We start from the raw sequence: 14,536 nt of genomic DNA on the forward strand, positions 1-14,536 counted from the left end.
GGAGATGATGGGAGGGCTGGAGCAGCTCCCGCGCCGGGGCAGACTGGGAACGTTGGGAGTTGTTCAGCCTGGAGAAAGAGAAAGTTCTGAGGAGACCTTACAGCGACCTTCCAGTACTTCCGCTCCAGGAGAGCTGGAGAGGGACTCTGGCTCAGGGCGAGGATGGGACGAGAGGGAATGGTTTTAAGCTGAAAGAGGGGAGATGGAGGTGAGATCTTAGGGAGTAAATGTTTCCCCGTGAGGGTGGGGAGGCCCTGGCCCAGGCTGCCCAGAGCAGTGGTGGCTGCCCCATCCCTGGAGGGGTTCAAGGACAGGTTGGATGGAGCTTTGAGCCCCGATCCAAATGGAGGTGTCCGTGCCCACGGCAAGGGGTGGGACTGGATGGGCTTTTAAGTCCCTTTGAACCCAAACCATTCCAGGATTCTCCGAACACTGCACCTGCAAAGACCTCTCACTTTATTTTTAAACAAGACAACCATTTTCTGTACATCATATTCATTCATTCATTCATTCATTCATTCATTTTATGTATCTTCAAATGTTTATATAAAATGTTTACAAAATCCAGGAATATTTATCCATAAGTTTTGCCCAAAAGTACTTAAAATATTAACAAAAGGGGTTGTCTGTACATCAAGATTTTCCAACCAAGCAACTATCCCATATTTTAGAAAACCAAGGGCTACTCAAAATCACTGCAAGTAAAGCCAGAAACACCAATGCGAGGCCTTTAGCGAGACACTGGGAATATGGTTCTCCTTAAAAAAAAAAAAAAAAAGACAAGTATAAGCATAAAAGGGCTAAATGTTAGTTTCAACAAAAATCAAAAGATACAGGTTAGGTATAGCCTGACTAAAATAGAGCACAAAGCCAGGAATTAAGATGCTTCGTACTGCTAGAACTCCAAACTACATATAACTTCAGCCCCTGATACAGATCATGAACCCAGGCAGTTGCCTCTGTTCATGCAGCTCTCAGAACAGAGTCCAAGTGCTTTGATGCCCTTTGAGATGCCAGGTGCTTAATCCCCAGAGTCTCCCACAAAACAGAATCTACCACAGTTTTACACAGAGGAAAGAAAAATTAACTTTTGCCAATACGGCAATTTTTTACTGGAACTCATGTGAGCTGGCTGAAAAACTGGCAAAGGGAGAAACAAAGTCTCGCTCCATGCTTCAAGGCCAGTGACAATGCTACAACTACAGCAAAGAATGGAAATAGAACAATATAAAGCAATATATTCATTCCCTTTGCCCTAGAAAGCACACCTCCCTCTGAACTCTGCGGGGGAGGGAAAAAGCTTATACACAAAGTACACCTAGTAATTATTTTTTCCTCTAATCTAACAAAGAAATTAATGCACTATCAAGGAACAAAAAATAAACAGACTCTTTGGACCTTGCTTTCTGAAAGAGAAATTCAAATTTCCTACTACAAAGCATTCCTTCAGACTGAACTCCACACATCCTAATTATGTTTCAAAGAAATAATGGCCAATTGATGGTCCTCCATGTTGCTTCTTATTTTTACCTGTGTAAAACACTGTCAATGGATAAAAAAGTTGTGGCCAGCACACATCATTTCGATTACAGTCAAATTCTGTATAATTCATCTCAAATCTGAAGGAAGAAAACAAACAGGTTTAATAATTACAGTAGCAGAACACCAGCACAAGTGGAAAAAACAATGAAAAAAATGTCCAGATTACAGGAAAAAAAACCCAAAGCCTACACCAGCAGCTTCTCGTTACTCGCTTATGACTTCCTTCTCTAATGGAAACAGGAGCCTCCCCTCCCTTTCTATTATTTTTAATCAGATGTTTCTTTTCGTGATGAACATTTTCAGACAACAGATAGTTTGGGAACCTCACACCCCACCCCTTATCCAGTCAAAGACCAAATCCGCTCCTTTGAGACCAAATGACAGCTTTGCCAGGGTATTTACAGGCCTGCTTGTTCTTCCCACTCCTGGGACAACTGCCAGCAACAGAATCATTAACAAATCTTTGGACCAGGCCATCCTGGCTCTGTACTCCACAAAACCAGGGAAGCTTTTGATCAGTGCTATTCACATCTTCTTAATGTCATGTTGAGTATCAATGTTTTTACAAACATTACCTTGTCATTGGAACGGGTGGCTGTGCTGGCACTTGAATAAACTGAACAGAAGCAGTGAGGGGAAGAAAGCTGGTGCTGTTTTCACAGATCAGCCCGCACTGGAATTGCCATATGACTGTTGAGTAACTGTAAGAATGTGCATAACTATTACTTGAGGGCTGTAAACGGAAATTTAAGAGCCTAAGCATAACCATGAAAGGACAAAACACACGGTATTTAGGAGGCAGTTGATGATCTCTGGATTTTCAACATCATGCTGGGAGAGAACGTGCAAAGTCTGGAAATGAGGTAAAGTGGAACAGAACCACATGTATTTGATTAGAATTGACTTGAGAAAAAGAAGTGTTTGCAAAGTGAAAATTCCCTGATTCAGGAAAGAACAAAGCATTTATCTCAGGTCTTGAGAAGAGCTCTAAGCCAGAGCACAGGAGAATGTTCATTTCCACCACATGACAACAAATTAAACATTCTTCTGATCAAATGCCAACATTTCAGTGAAGTAGAAAGATTATCTACTGTTAAGCATTCATATTTTTGTTATTACTTTCTTTTCAGAGGGAGAAAAGAAAACCTAGTTGTGGTCAAAGGAATTTGGGCTGCAAATACAAATAAAAGGCATGTAAGAATTAGAAATAACAATATAACATTTTTATTTGTAAAATTTAATCTGGGTATGTTAGGTAAGCAAGTCTGAAAATGAAACATTTATTTGTCAGAGACACAACTCTACCTGATCTGCACAGCAAGAATCTCTTGCTGGGGAATCCCTTGTACTGCACCAACATCAGCAAACATGATGCGAATATTCAGGTTTGCAGGAATATCTGGACAAATGCCTTTTAAGTTTCCAGCACTCACATTGGTATCAGCGTTAAATGGATCAAGACCTATGGAAGAGAATGGAGTTATTTAAATTAAAAGGCTAGGGAAAACATTCCATAATTAAATTATTGTCATAGTCCAGTGAAATACTGGTAACACAAGAACACAGCAAAAAAATACACATACAGAAAATGAGTACTTTATCAACAGAGAACTAAAATACCAATTCATACACATACAGGCTGACAGTAAAATACATGTTAGTGCAGCACCCGTGTACATACCGAGTTCTGTGCATGTGGGTACACTGAAATGGATGGGTGGATCTGGGCACACAGATCAGTATCTCTGGGCATTTGAAATTACAGTTTTAAGATGCTCTACTCATCATATGGGCAGATGTAGACTACAAACAACACCACAAACCTCACTTACTTATAATTTCCACCCAGTCATTTAGATCACTGTAGTTAGAATTGTGCCTCTTTCCAACGTGAGTAGCTTGTATCAATGAATTCAATGTCAAAGTTACACTTCCTCTGCAAAACAAGAATGTAAGATTACACAGAAAGCAATCTGCACTGCCTGCCACTCTGGGTTGCAATGCTATCACATCCTAAGGTTAGTTTCCTCTGAAAGATGTTAGCACTCAACAAGAAAACCTTGAACTGTTATCTGTTGAAGGGAAGAAATGGCAAAGCATTGCACCCCAACATAATCCTCATTTGGACACAGATCCGAGTGAAACCATTATAATAATTTCCCTTTTGAAATAAAAAACAAAGAGAAAATAAACCAGAGAAAGCTGAAATGTACAGATTTAAAAAGAATGTAACAATGCTGATAGTTGGCACTTGGAGAGAATCATGTAATATGCAAACATCAGGATGCAGGGAAAAAGTTCAACCTACACTGCTCACCTTAAAAGGTTGCAGTCTTCATTCATGCCAACTTCTAGAATGCACCCAGAGAGTGAATCTAATCCAAATAAAACTGGTGTAGAAGTTGCCGACGTACATAAACCTCTGCCAGCTATGAAATGAAAACATCTTACTTGAGCTTTCCTAGATCAACCTTTTGATCTCTAGCTTTCAATTTTATGCAAAAATATTAAACATTACAATGCAAAACATTGAGTAGCATAGTTCAAATACCAATAGGAAGTCCATTTAACTTAAATTTTCCAAAAAAGGATTAGAGGTTCAGTCAGTGAAATTTGAATAAAGGCTAGAGAATAGTCTAGAAAAGCAAAATTTGGCAGAGATTCCTAACTCAAATAGGCACCAAAAAAAAAAAAAAGACATTTTAACATTAACTACAGTTGAAGTTGTAACCTCACAAGCCAGTACCTGGCTGCCAAATGTTCAGGCTTCCAGAAGTATCAGAAGCATTAATATTTGCAGCTCTCACTGGTTTTCCAACTCGATAACCTAAACACAGAAGGGTAAATCATGAACATTGTATAAGAATCTATAAGCATTAGCATCGTTTTAATAATAAATGTCATCGATCTCAAAGCGGATGAATAGGCATTTCCATTACAGTAGCAAATACCCTCACTTTCAATCATCAATATCTATATGACAAAAGCCTAAAAACCAATCACTGCTCTTACAATCTGCAGTGCATCAATACAGGAAGGCAGGGGCTAGAACAGAAAGTATGAAAGAGGTATAAAACACAGTCACTGATAATAATCTCTACAGTATGAAATTTTTTCTTTTCACTTTTAAGAGGCAAAGTACTAATACCTGGATTCTCAAGCAGTTTTGCTGCATTTGTGCTCTTTACACTTAAAAATTTCACTGTGAATCTCTGTGTCAGTATTTCTGGTGAAAGAAAAAAAACATTACTTTAGTGTTCAGTAAGTAAACTAGCAAATAGTTTGCTCTATGTGGGACACAAACTTCCATCCTTCATTTGTAACAGAAAATACAAAAACAATACAAATTCATGGAAATCAGCCCCATAAATTTTCTTTCCAGAGTCCAGGAGAAATTATTTTTAGGAATTATTAGTAAATAAGAGATTCTATCACAGAATTTCCATGCTGCAGAAAAAAAAAATTAAAATTCACGATACCTCCATCACACAAACTTCCAAGGAAGACTGTGACATTTATCTGCTCTATGTTCTTGCCTTCCCAAATGAATGTATAATGCTCTGCAAAAGTTACATTTTGACACAGAAGCTCAGCAGTAGGAAGGCTCCCTGGCAGAAATGAAAAAAAGAAAAGGCAACAATGAAAAGCTCTGCTAATTAGAAAGCTCTGTTCCTGTAGCTGAAGAAGAACACATTAAAAGACTCCAGCAAAAGTCTGGAAATTAACAATCATTTTTTTGAGAATTTATTTTGCTCTTTTAAGTCTCATCAGGTCAGTGTGACAGTACAATCTCTCAGCTTATCAATATCTTAACACTAGCGGTCACAGGTCCTTTTGTAGCTAAACGTCTCCAGAAGAACCTAGGACTGGACTTCACATCACCAGATGAACCACCTCTCTGGACTGTGGGCCCCCTCTGCTTTCAACTCACCCCTCCCAGGGAGCCATTGCTGCCCAGAAAAAACACATTCTCTTGGACTCCATTAGCTCCATTTGTGCTGCATTGCCCTCCCACTGCTCCACATCAAATAACTGCTTCATTGGTTGAAAAAGGCCTTTAAAAGGGCACGACAGCTTACAAAACGGGGACACACACATCTGCTTACAGTCTACCCATCCCACTTATGTGTTCATCCAGGAGATTTCTTTAAAGCATTCTTTATGGTTTTTTTTTTTTTTGTCTTCTCAAAAATTACTTTTAACATAACTTTCTTGACCAACTCTAAATGAAGTTGGGGTAAATTAAATACTTCCTACTTGGCAGTAAGCCAGTTTACTTCTTAAGCATTAGATAACATATATGTAAGATCCCTCCTAAGAATTGCAGCAGGTAAACATGTTAGGCATCAAAATAATCTGGTTTTATATAGTCAAGATTAAGTAAAAAACATTTATTAAATGAAAGAAACATACCACTTTCAGTGATGAATTTGCCCATGTCAGTGACAGTTCTATAGATGACATTTTGTTGAATGAAGTCTGAGAACAAAAACCAAACACTGCAGTAATTCTGACTAATAAGAGACAGATGCACTGTTTTCACATCCAAGGTGCAATCCTTGTTGTTATGAAAATGGAGTAGAGAAGTATTTAGAAAATTAATTTTGGTAAAGACCAGCATAGCTAGTTATCTCTAAGGCAATACAGGTGAGCAGAATGAGACAAGTATATAGGGTAAAATAAGTTATCTTCATGCTGGTAATAATATTTTCTCAAACTCCAGAAAGATGCTTCATAAGTACATGCTTTTGAGATGCAGAAAGTAACTGCTTCTCACTAATTCTAAAATGATACTGCACCCTCTTGATGGAAAAGGGCTCTGCTAGAGAATGAGAAGCAAGAGATGATGTGTTGTGTGTAGCCATAACCAGTACGAGTCACCAGAAATGAATAAATGGGAAACAAAGGCCAATCCCACTATTTCTTATATCCCAAATCTTGGGAAATGGTGGTAGAATGTCATCAGAAATGGGGATAGAACATCCCCAAATGGTGAACTACAGCCACCAGATAACAAAGATATTGCTTGTAGCTGCTGTGTCAACAGCCCTCAAGTTTGTTCTGTTCTAGCAGTACCAAGAAACATAACACACATTTCTGTAGAGTTTATGCAGCGTACCTCCACTACCACTGTTTATCTTCATGTCATGGGGCAGTCCTTCCTTGTACGATGCTAGGGTGGTAGGGCATTTAACATCAAAGTTCTGGAGATACGCTACGGGGGCATTCCCAGCACACTGGCCAGCCACGGATTGCTGCAGGTGATTCAACGGAAATAAGAACATTGGACTCTTTTCTAGACCCTTGCTTTTCATTTTAAGACTATTTGTTTGTGAAGCGTTCCAAATATGTATGACAGCTACATGACACTTTGATAACAAAGTAACCTGATGTTATCAAAACACTTCCATGTGTAGCAAAAGAGAGGTTAAAATTTAAGAAGCATAGCTTTCAAAATAGTTTTGAGGTATTTTATCCTAATCTGTCATAATAATTACAACCAACAAGTCTCTTTAAAATGCAACAGGAATTTGAAACAAGTACAACCAGATGACAAGATTCAAAGGCAAAACATACGATAGCGCTCAGTAACGCAGTGGGAAAGCCAAAAAATACAGAAATGTGGAAAGTCATAAACTATTAATTGGGATGCAAAGTTTGCTTTTACCTCTCGATATCATGGAATCATAGAATGAATTGAGTTCGAAAGGACCTTAAAGACCATCTAATTCCAACCCCCTGCCATGGGCAAGGCCATGTCCCACTAGATCAGGCTGCCCAAGGCCCCATCCTACCTGGCCTTGAACACCTCCAGGCATGGGGCAGCCACAACTTCCCGGGCAACCTGGGCCAGGGCCTCACCGCCCTCATTGCACTTGGCCTTGCTGAACCTTATGAGATTCTCACAGGCCCACCCATCCAGCTTGTCCAGGTCCTTCTGAATGACTTCCCAGTCTTCTGGTGTGGCAACTGCACCACTCAGCTTGCTGTCATCTGCAAACTTGCTGAGGGCACACTCAATCTCACTGTTTATATCATTGATGAAGACATTAAACAGCACCAGTCCCAATACGGACCCCTGAGGAACACCACTTGTGACGGATCTCCATCTGGACTTCAAGCCACTGACAACCAAGTTTCTTATCGACCATCCAATCAGTTTCTTATCGACTGAACAGTCCACCCATTAAATCCATATCTCTCCAATTTAGAAAGAAGAATGTTGTGGGGGACCATGTCAAAGGCTCTACAGAAGTCCAGATAGACCACATCCATTGGTTTTCCTGTGTCCACTGCTGTTGTTACCCCATCATAGAAAGCCACTGGGTTGGTCAGACAGGACTTGACCCTGGTGAAGCCATGGTGGCTGCCAATAATCACCTCCCTGCCCTCCATGTGCTTTAGCATAGCTTCTAGGAGGAGCTGTTCCATCATCTTCCCAGGCACAGAGCTGAGGCTGACAGGTCAGCAATTCCCAGAGTCCTCTTTACTAGGCTTTTTAAAAATGGGAACAATGTTCTCTCCTTCCAGTCAGTAAGGTCCTCTGATTGCCATGACTTTTCAAATATCACAGAGAATGGCTTGGCCACCACATGAGCCAATTCCCTCAGGACTCTGGGATGCATATCACGGGTCCTGTAGACTTATATATGTTCAGGTTCCTCAGGTGGTCATAAACCTGAGGGAGAGCATTTACCCTCCTGGTCCCCATTTGTTGTCCACAGAACCAGCAGGGCTGAGGAGAGCAGTTGTCAGTGAAGACTGAGGCAAAAAAGTTGTTGAGTACCTCAGTTTTCTCCTTGTCTGCTGATAAGAGGTCCCCATTTTCATCTGTCAGTGGAGGTATGCTTTCTTTAACCTTCCTTTCTAATTGACATAATTAAGACATTTCTGACATGCAGGGTGATCAAGAACGATGTTTACATTTAACATGAAGCGATTACCTGGGGAATGGTGAAATAGTCATTTTCTTCTGTCATAATTGGATCTTTCTGTCCATAACCAGTGAAAAGTTTCCCAGGAGAAGTTGGTAAAGGGATCTTAAACGGAGGAACTCTAGGTGTAGAACTGCAAGCAAGTTTAAAAATTAAACTCTTTACCTCACACAAATTTACTCTCTACCTCACACAAATTATTACACGTTTGCTTTCATGTCCCATGTTCTCATGCAGTACCAATGACATTTCTTCATTTGCATTTAAAGTTCACATCGTAATATTCTCCTTTCAAAATAACTTCCATTATAAAAATAGTTACACCTTCAGTAGTGTTTCTAATGAATGTGATAAAAAAATAAGTTTTCTTAAGACTTACGTAAAGCCGTGGTAAAAGTAGCCAAGGAATGGTGTATTGTTAAGAGAAGACTGTACACAAATGAAGGGAAACCAGTCAGGGCTATACTCCATTGACTGGGAAGAGCACAGCCAATCAAAAGGCAGGTTTACATCCCCACCAAACACTCCAGTGAAACACGATCCATTGAATAACTGCTTCAAGTCTGGTGTACACGCCTGTAAGAGAAAAGAGTGGTCACTTTTTAGCGCAGTCATTGCATTACTACAGGCACTACAGCCACCCCTACAGGCAGAACAAGGCAATTCTGTGGAGAGAGGTCACATTTACTTGAAGAAATATTGGGAAATCCAGACAAGCCCTCTAGCCCCATCTGGTCTGAAGCACTCAGTACCTCGCTCTCCCCACAGACAACAGAAAGAGGCTAGAAACTTTGAAAGTACCGGATCACAGCAACAACGAACATCACATGCTCCAGCTGTCAAGTCACAAGGACAAGAGCCCAAGGGCTGAAACACCTGGTTTGGGATGGCAGTCCCATTTTCTGTAAAGGCATTCAAGAAAAAAAAAAAAAAAAAAAAGATAAAAATAGATTAAATGGACCGGGATCCAAATAAAGAGATCATGTGCACAGTAGTTTACTGTGACTGTGCACAAACCTTTTGTTAAACTCCATTAATGATCATTCAGCATCTCTCATTGCTGCCTAAATCTCAGTTTTTACTTTCTCATATACAGAGGAGACGAACAGCTAAAATGGCATTCCTTCTTTAGTATATCTAAATGCTTACTTGACACATTTCCTGTAAAGGAAGAGTTGGTGTATATTTCAGCTTGGATCAGGAGATGTGCCAACACCACTGAATCGTGGCAAGCTAAAACTTGAAGTGTTTCAACCACGCAGAGAGGTTCTGTACAGCAGTCAGTGGCATTGGGCAAACACAGCTGCAGGTTTCTAGTCAAGCTTACAGTCACTTCGGAAGTGTTCTGAAAAAATGCACAATAATGTTTGACAGTTTCGACGGCTTGTATTATTCTTATTTATATGACTCATCAGCTTCTGAAAGAGTTTCAGTACCACTGTGCTTAGTCAGCACTACAAGGCAAGGATCATTCCTATCTAAAACCAGACATTTGTTGAGAATAAAGTGACAAAAGGTCTGCTACTGAGATATGTAAATACAGGAAGAATATGAACTGTAATCAGAACTCGTTAAGCATGCACACAGTTACTTCAGAAATCACCCGCTCAATTCTAAAGAAAAGAACAAGTACTGCAAAATTAAGTTCTGTTTTTACAGCCACCTTCAACTGGAAACTGCAATGCCTTCAGAGCTGATAAAACCCCTAAGGAATTATGTATAACATAACACTGAAGGCAAGTCCAAAAAAATATAAGTGTTCCAGTGCTCATGCTGTATAAAAACAAACCTTTTTTTATTTCTAGTAGCTCTTTCCAGCAGATCTGAAGCAGTATCAAACACTGCAGCCAGCCAGGAAGTACAGGCAATTTCTTATAGGCGGAGGACAACAAGGAACCTATGTCAAAGCAGACTTGTGTAACTCCAGCAAGCGCATCCATACAAAGGGATGTGTCAAGCAAAAAAGGCAAGGGAAAGACCTTCAACCTGGGTTGTCTGTCAGTGCACTAACATTTTGCTAATATTTCATTTGCCTTTAATATATGGCAGTTCAATCCTTCTCATTGTGAAGAATCAGTATTTTACATACCATACCAGGTCTTACATCCAAATTCCAGTCATGAGCCCTCTTACTTCCACTGCAATTTGCAAGTTGCAATTTTCCTATATCAAAATAAAAATGATAAATGTATTCCACTGTCACTAAAAAATGATTAGAAAATTGTAAGTACATTTAAACTCTTATGCTTTCAAGTAGGCACAGGCTCAGACAAGGAGTCGACAGAGGACTGAGGGCTTAATCATCAGAAGTCCTTCGGCATTCCTATTTCAGTAACTATTAAAGCAGTAAATGAAGTGCATTGCTGTTTCACTGGTAATTTTAGTGGCAGAAAAAACATTCAGAATTCAAACATATTTGTTTACATGTTATTTTGGAGGGGGGGAAGCAAAGTGCTCTTACCTGTGTCTTCATCTATAGAACTTAAAATTATAGAAAAATTAACTCCTGAAGAATTTCCAAGAAAAAATGAATTTACTCTGGACCCAGACATATGGATAAATGAAGGCTGAAAGACTAAAGAGGAAAAAAAAGAAGTTTTAACACAATGAAAAAGGTAACATCTGTAAAACAAAAATACCTCGCGATGCCCAGTACCAGGCAGTACACACAGTCTAGAGCAGCGAGTGCACCACAGCCTTCCATACTACAAGTTTACACTGACCAGGATATTCAGGAGTAATGCAGGAATGAAGACAGGAGGCTGCAGCACTCACTGGCCCACACAGACACTCGCTGGTCCATGCAATGTGTTTGGCGTTACTTGCCAAGTTTGGCTCACAGATTTCAATTCCTCACAGCCGCAACAGGTACTGGGGTGCACTAGTGCCTGCAATCGGCAGTGACGGGCTGCTGCCCTCGGCATGTGGATGCAGTTCGGGGCACAGGGCTCTGAGCTGGCAGTGCCACTGGAATTCCCTTTAGACTTTCCCGATGCAGAAAGGCTCAGGACCAGCAGCTCTGCCTGTCCCAATAATACCAAAAATGTCAGCAAATAAAACCCTCTAAGACTCATTTTGGTGTTTTAGAAAGCAAGCAGCCTTTATCAGGCCTGGGCAATACAAGGCAGTGAGCTCTAACAGTCCTGTGCAGCAAGACAAGAGCTGTTACGGAATAGATTTTCCACTTACATGCACATGTATACATTTTCCCAGAAATCTTGTGCATATTCTATTACTTTCCAAGGATTCATTTTAATGTTATTATGAACTTCACAACAGTCAAAATTCTTGCTAATTTGAAGCTTTGGAGCCAGCTTTGCCTGACCTTCTGTTTGAGATGGGAAAGGCTGCAAATAGAGGGGATCCCAGAAGACAACACATCTGTTCGGCACAGATTAGACTGAACACAAGACGTTATCATTTCCAAAGGATGCAGCGTCTGGAAAAACACTGCTTGAGAGAAAACCTGCTGTCAGACCAACATTCTGTCTAACTTTCAAAAAAAATCAATTACTTAGATGAAACCTAACTCTGCTTTACCTTACGATACCATGAGAAGCCAGACTTAATAATCAATGCCTATTTTATTATTAAGTAAAGTATCCTTTCATGCGACGTCAGGCACGTAGGGGAAGGCTCCACATAATGAGGCTGGTTATATGATTTTTATACTAATTAAATATATATATTTACATAGATTCCAGGAAACAACTTACATATTCATTATTTTCCTGGAATAGGTGTGTCTATTATAATCAGTTCACAGAATGTATTTACATAAGTTTCCTCCCTTTTGTGCATGTGCTCTGCTTCGGGGGTCTCTGGATGAAGGCCATAGGTCTCCCTCACAGCTGAACTTTCAGCTCCCCTTCTTGTGCTTGCTCTTAAGACTCCTTGGGCTCCTTTCAGGGTTGCATCCAGTCTTAGATGGTTCTTCTCCCTTTATCATTGCACTCATCCCTGTTATCTGGCTTAATTAGACACAGTCATATTCCTTCCCATTCTTCCTAACCACAACCTTGCTAAAAGTCCTTACTTAAGCATGAGTATCCAGGCACAGGTGAGCTAAAACTTATTACTCAAACTAATCCTACATTTTAGATCACAAAATCTATACATACTGATCATAGAATCATAGATTCATAGAATAGTTTGAGTTGGAAGGGACCTTAAAGACCATCCAGGTCCACCCTCCTGCCATGGGCAGGGACACGTCCCACCAGTCCAGGCTACTCAAGCCCCATCCAACCTGGCCTTGAACACCACGAAGGATGGGGCAGCCACAGCTTGCCTGGGCAACCTGGGCCAGGGCCTCACCACTCTCATAGTGAAGGAATTGTTCTTTATGTCCAGTCTCAATCTGCCCCTCTCCAGTTTATACCCACTGCCCATCGCCCTATCACTATAAGCCTTTGTAAATAGCCCCTCCCCAGCTTCCTTGTAGCCCCTTCAGGTACTGGAAGGTCTCTATAAGATCTCCTCAGAACCTTCTCCAGGTTGAACAACCCCAACTCTCTCAGCCTGTCCTCATATGGAAGGTGCTCCAGCCCTCGGATCATCCCTGTAGCCTCCTCTGGACCAGTTCTAACAGCTCCAACTCCTTCTTACGTTGAGGATTCCAGAACTGGACACAATACTCCAGATGAGGTCTCACAAGAGAGGCACAGAGGGGTGAAATCCCCTCCCTCGCCCTGCTGGCCACGCTTCCTTTGATGCCGCCCAGGACACGGTTGGTTTCTGGGCTGAGAAACATTGCCAGCTCACAGAATCATAGAATCACTAGGCTGGAAAAGACCTCTTCGATCATCGAGTCCAACCATTAATTGGTCATATCGAGCTTCTCCTTCCCACACCCCCAGTCCCTCGCCTCAGGGCTGCTCTCAATCACATCAGCCCCTATTGAAACCGCGGACTGCCCCGACCCCGGGGTGGGCCCTTGCCCTTGCTGAAGCTCATGAGACTCACACCATATAAATATACATATAAACATATAATCGTTTGGCGATCATAACGTCCCCTCCGCCCCCCACACCCACCGCGCTCCCGCGCGCGCCGCCCGGCACAGGCCGCCGCCAGCAGCAGCACCAGCCACGCCGCCATCTCACGGGGGGGTCGCCATGGCGACGGGGGCGGGGCTAGGAGGGGCCGCGGGAGCTGAGAGCCGCTACCGGTGAGGGAAGGGGCTGCGGGAGGGCTGGGAAGAGCACTGGATCAGGAAGCGCAGGGAGAGGGCGAGGGGGAGGAGTTAGAGCTGCTGGAGCGAGGCCGGGGGAGGCCACGGAGATGATGCGAGGGCGGGAACACCTCCTATACGAGGACAGGCTGAGAGAGTTGGGGTTGTTCAGCCTGGAGAAGGCTCTGGGGAGACCTTAGAGCAGCTTCCAGTGCGGAAAGGGGCTCCGGGAAAGCTGGGGAGGAACTCTTGATCACGGAGTGCAGGGACAGGAGGAGGAGAACGGTTTTAAGCTGAAAGAGGGGAGATGGAGATGAGATTTGAGGAAGAAATGTTTTGCTGTGAGGGTGGGGAGGCCCTGGCCCAGGCTGCCCCATCCCGGCAGGGGTTCCAGGCCAGGTTGGATGGGTCTTGGAGCCCCTGATCCGGTGGGAGATGCTGCTGCCCATGGCAAGGGGTGGGACTGGATGGGCTTTGAGGTCTCTTCTGACCCAAACCATTCCAGGATTCTGTGATTCTATCCTGGAGGTTGCATTTGGGATCTGGTGGATGAGAAGCTCCCAGACATCTCACCAGAGTCGAGCAGAGGAGGAGAATCCCTTCCCTGGCCCTGCTGGTCCCACTGATTTGGGTGCAACCCAGGATTCTGTTTGGCTTTCAGGGCTGTGAGCGCACTTTGCTGGCTCTTGCTGAGCTCCTTGGAGGTGTTAAAGGCCAGGTTGGATGGGGCCTGGAGCAACTGGATCCAGGGGGAGGTGTCCCTGCCCATGTCAGGGGGTGGCACTGGATTGGCTTTAAGGTCCCTTCTGACTCAAACCATTCCAGGATTCTATGAAGCACAAAGACATGACATAAATTCCTGGAAAAACAACTGCCTTCTTCAATG

The 14,536-nt window shown here is 42.4% G+C and overlaps 1 protein-coding gene across 1 annotated transcript; it reads right to left on the bottom strand.

Moving 5' to 3' along the window:
• Positions 1 to 499: 499 nt before the first annotated feature.
• On the bottom strand, positions 500 to 13,646 carry TCTN2 (tectonic family member 2). Its single transcript, XM_054082785.1, has 18 exons — positions 13,514 to 13,646; positions 10,939 to 11,052; positions 10,567 to 10,640; positions 9,627 to 9,822; positions 9,279 to 9,379; positions 8,857 to 9,053; positions 8,487 to 8,610; positions 6,662 to 6,797; positions 5,956 to 6,021; positions 5,022 to 5,150; positions 4,691 to 4,768; positions 4,289 to 4,369; positions 3,860 to 3,971; positions 3,375 to 3,478; positions 2,848 to 3,004; positions 2,118 to 2,243; positions 1,531 to 1,619; positions 500 to 758 (listed from the first exon to the last, which is right to left on the bottom strand). Exons 1-18 carry the CDS (start codon positions 13,575 to 13,577, stop codon positions 634 to 636), a joined length of 2,073 nt encoding a protein of 690 aa, XP_053938760.1. The 5' UTR covers positions 13,578 to 13,646; the 3' UTR covers positions 500 to 633.
• Positions 13,647 to 14,536: the final 890 nt, after the last annotated feature.

The sequence above is a fragment of the Cuculus canorus genome, chromosome 17, assembly GCF_017976375.1.
Source record: "Cuculus canorus isolate bCucCan1 chromosome 17, bCucCan1.pri, whole genome shotgun sequence".
In the NCBI taxonomy this organism is placed as follows: Eukaryota; Metazoa; Chordata; class Aves; order Cuculiformes; family Cuculidae; genus Cuculus; species Cuculus canorus.

Bases quoted from the DNA above. Each gene is read 5' to 3' on its own strand.
- TCTN2 (XM_054082785.1), bottom strand. From the start codon at position 13,577: ATGGCGGCGTGGCTGGTGCTGCTGCTGGCGGCGGCCTGTGCCGGGCGG. The intron at 10,641-10,938 runs GTAAGAGCACTT...ATTTTGATATAG, and splicing joins TTCTATAGATGAAGACACAG to GAAAATTGCAACTTGCAAAT. The intron at 5,151-5,955 runs GTATGTTTCTTT...CATTTCTGCCAG, and splicing joins CAAATTCATCACTGAAAGTG to GGAGCCTTCCTACTGCTGAG.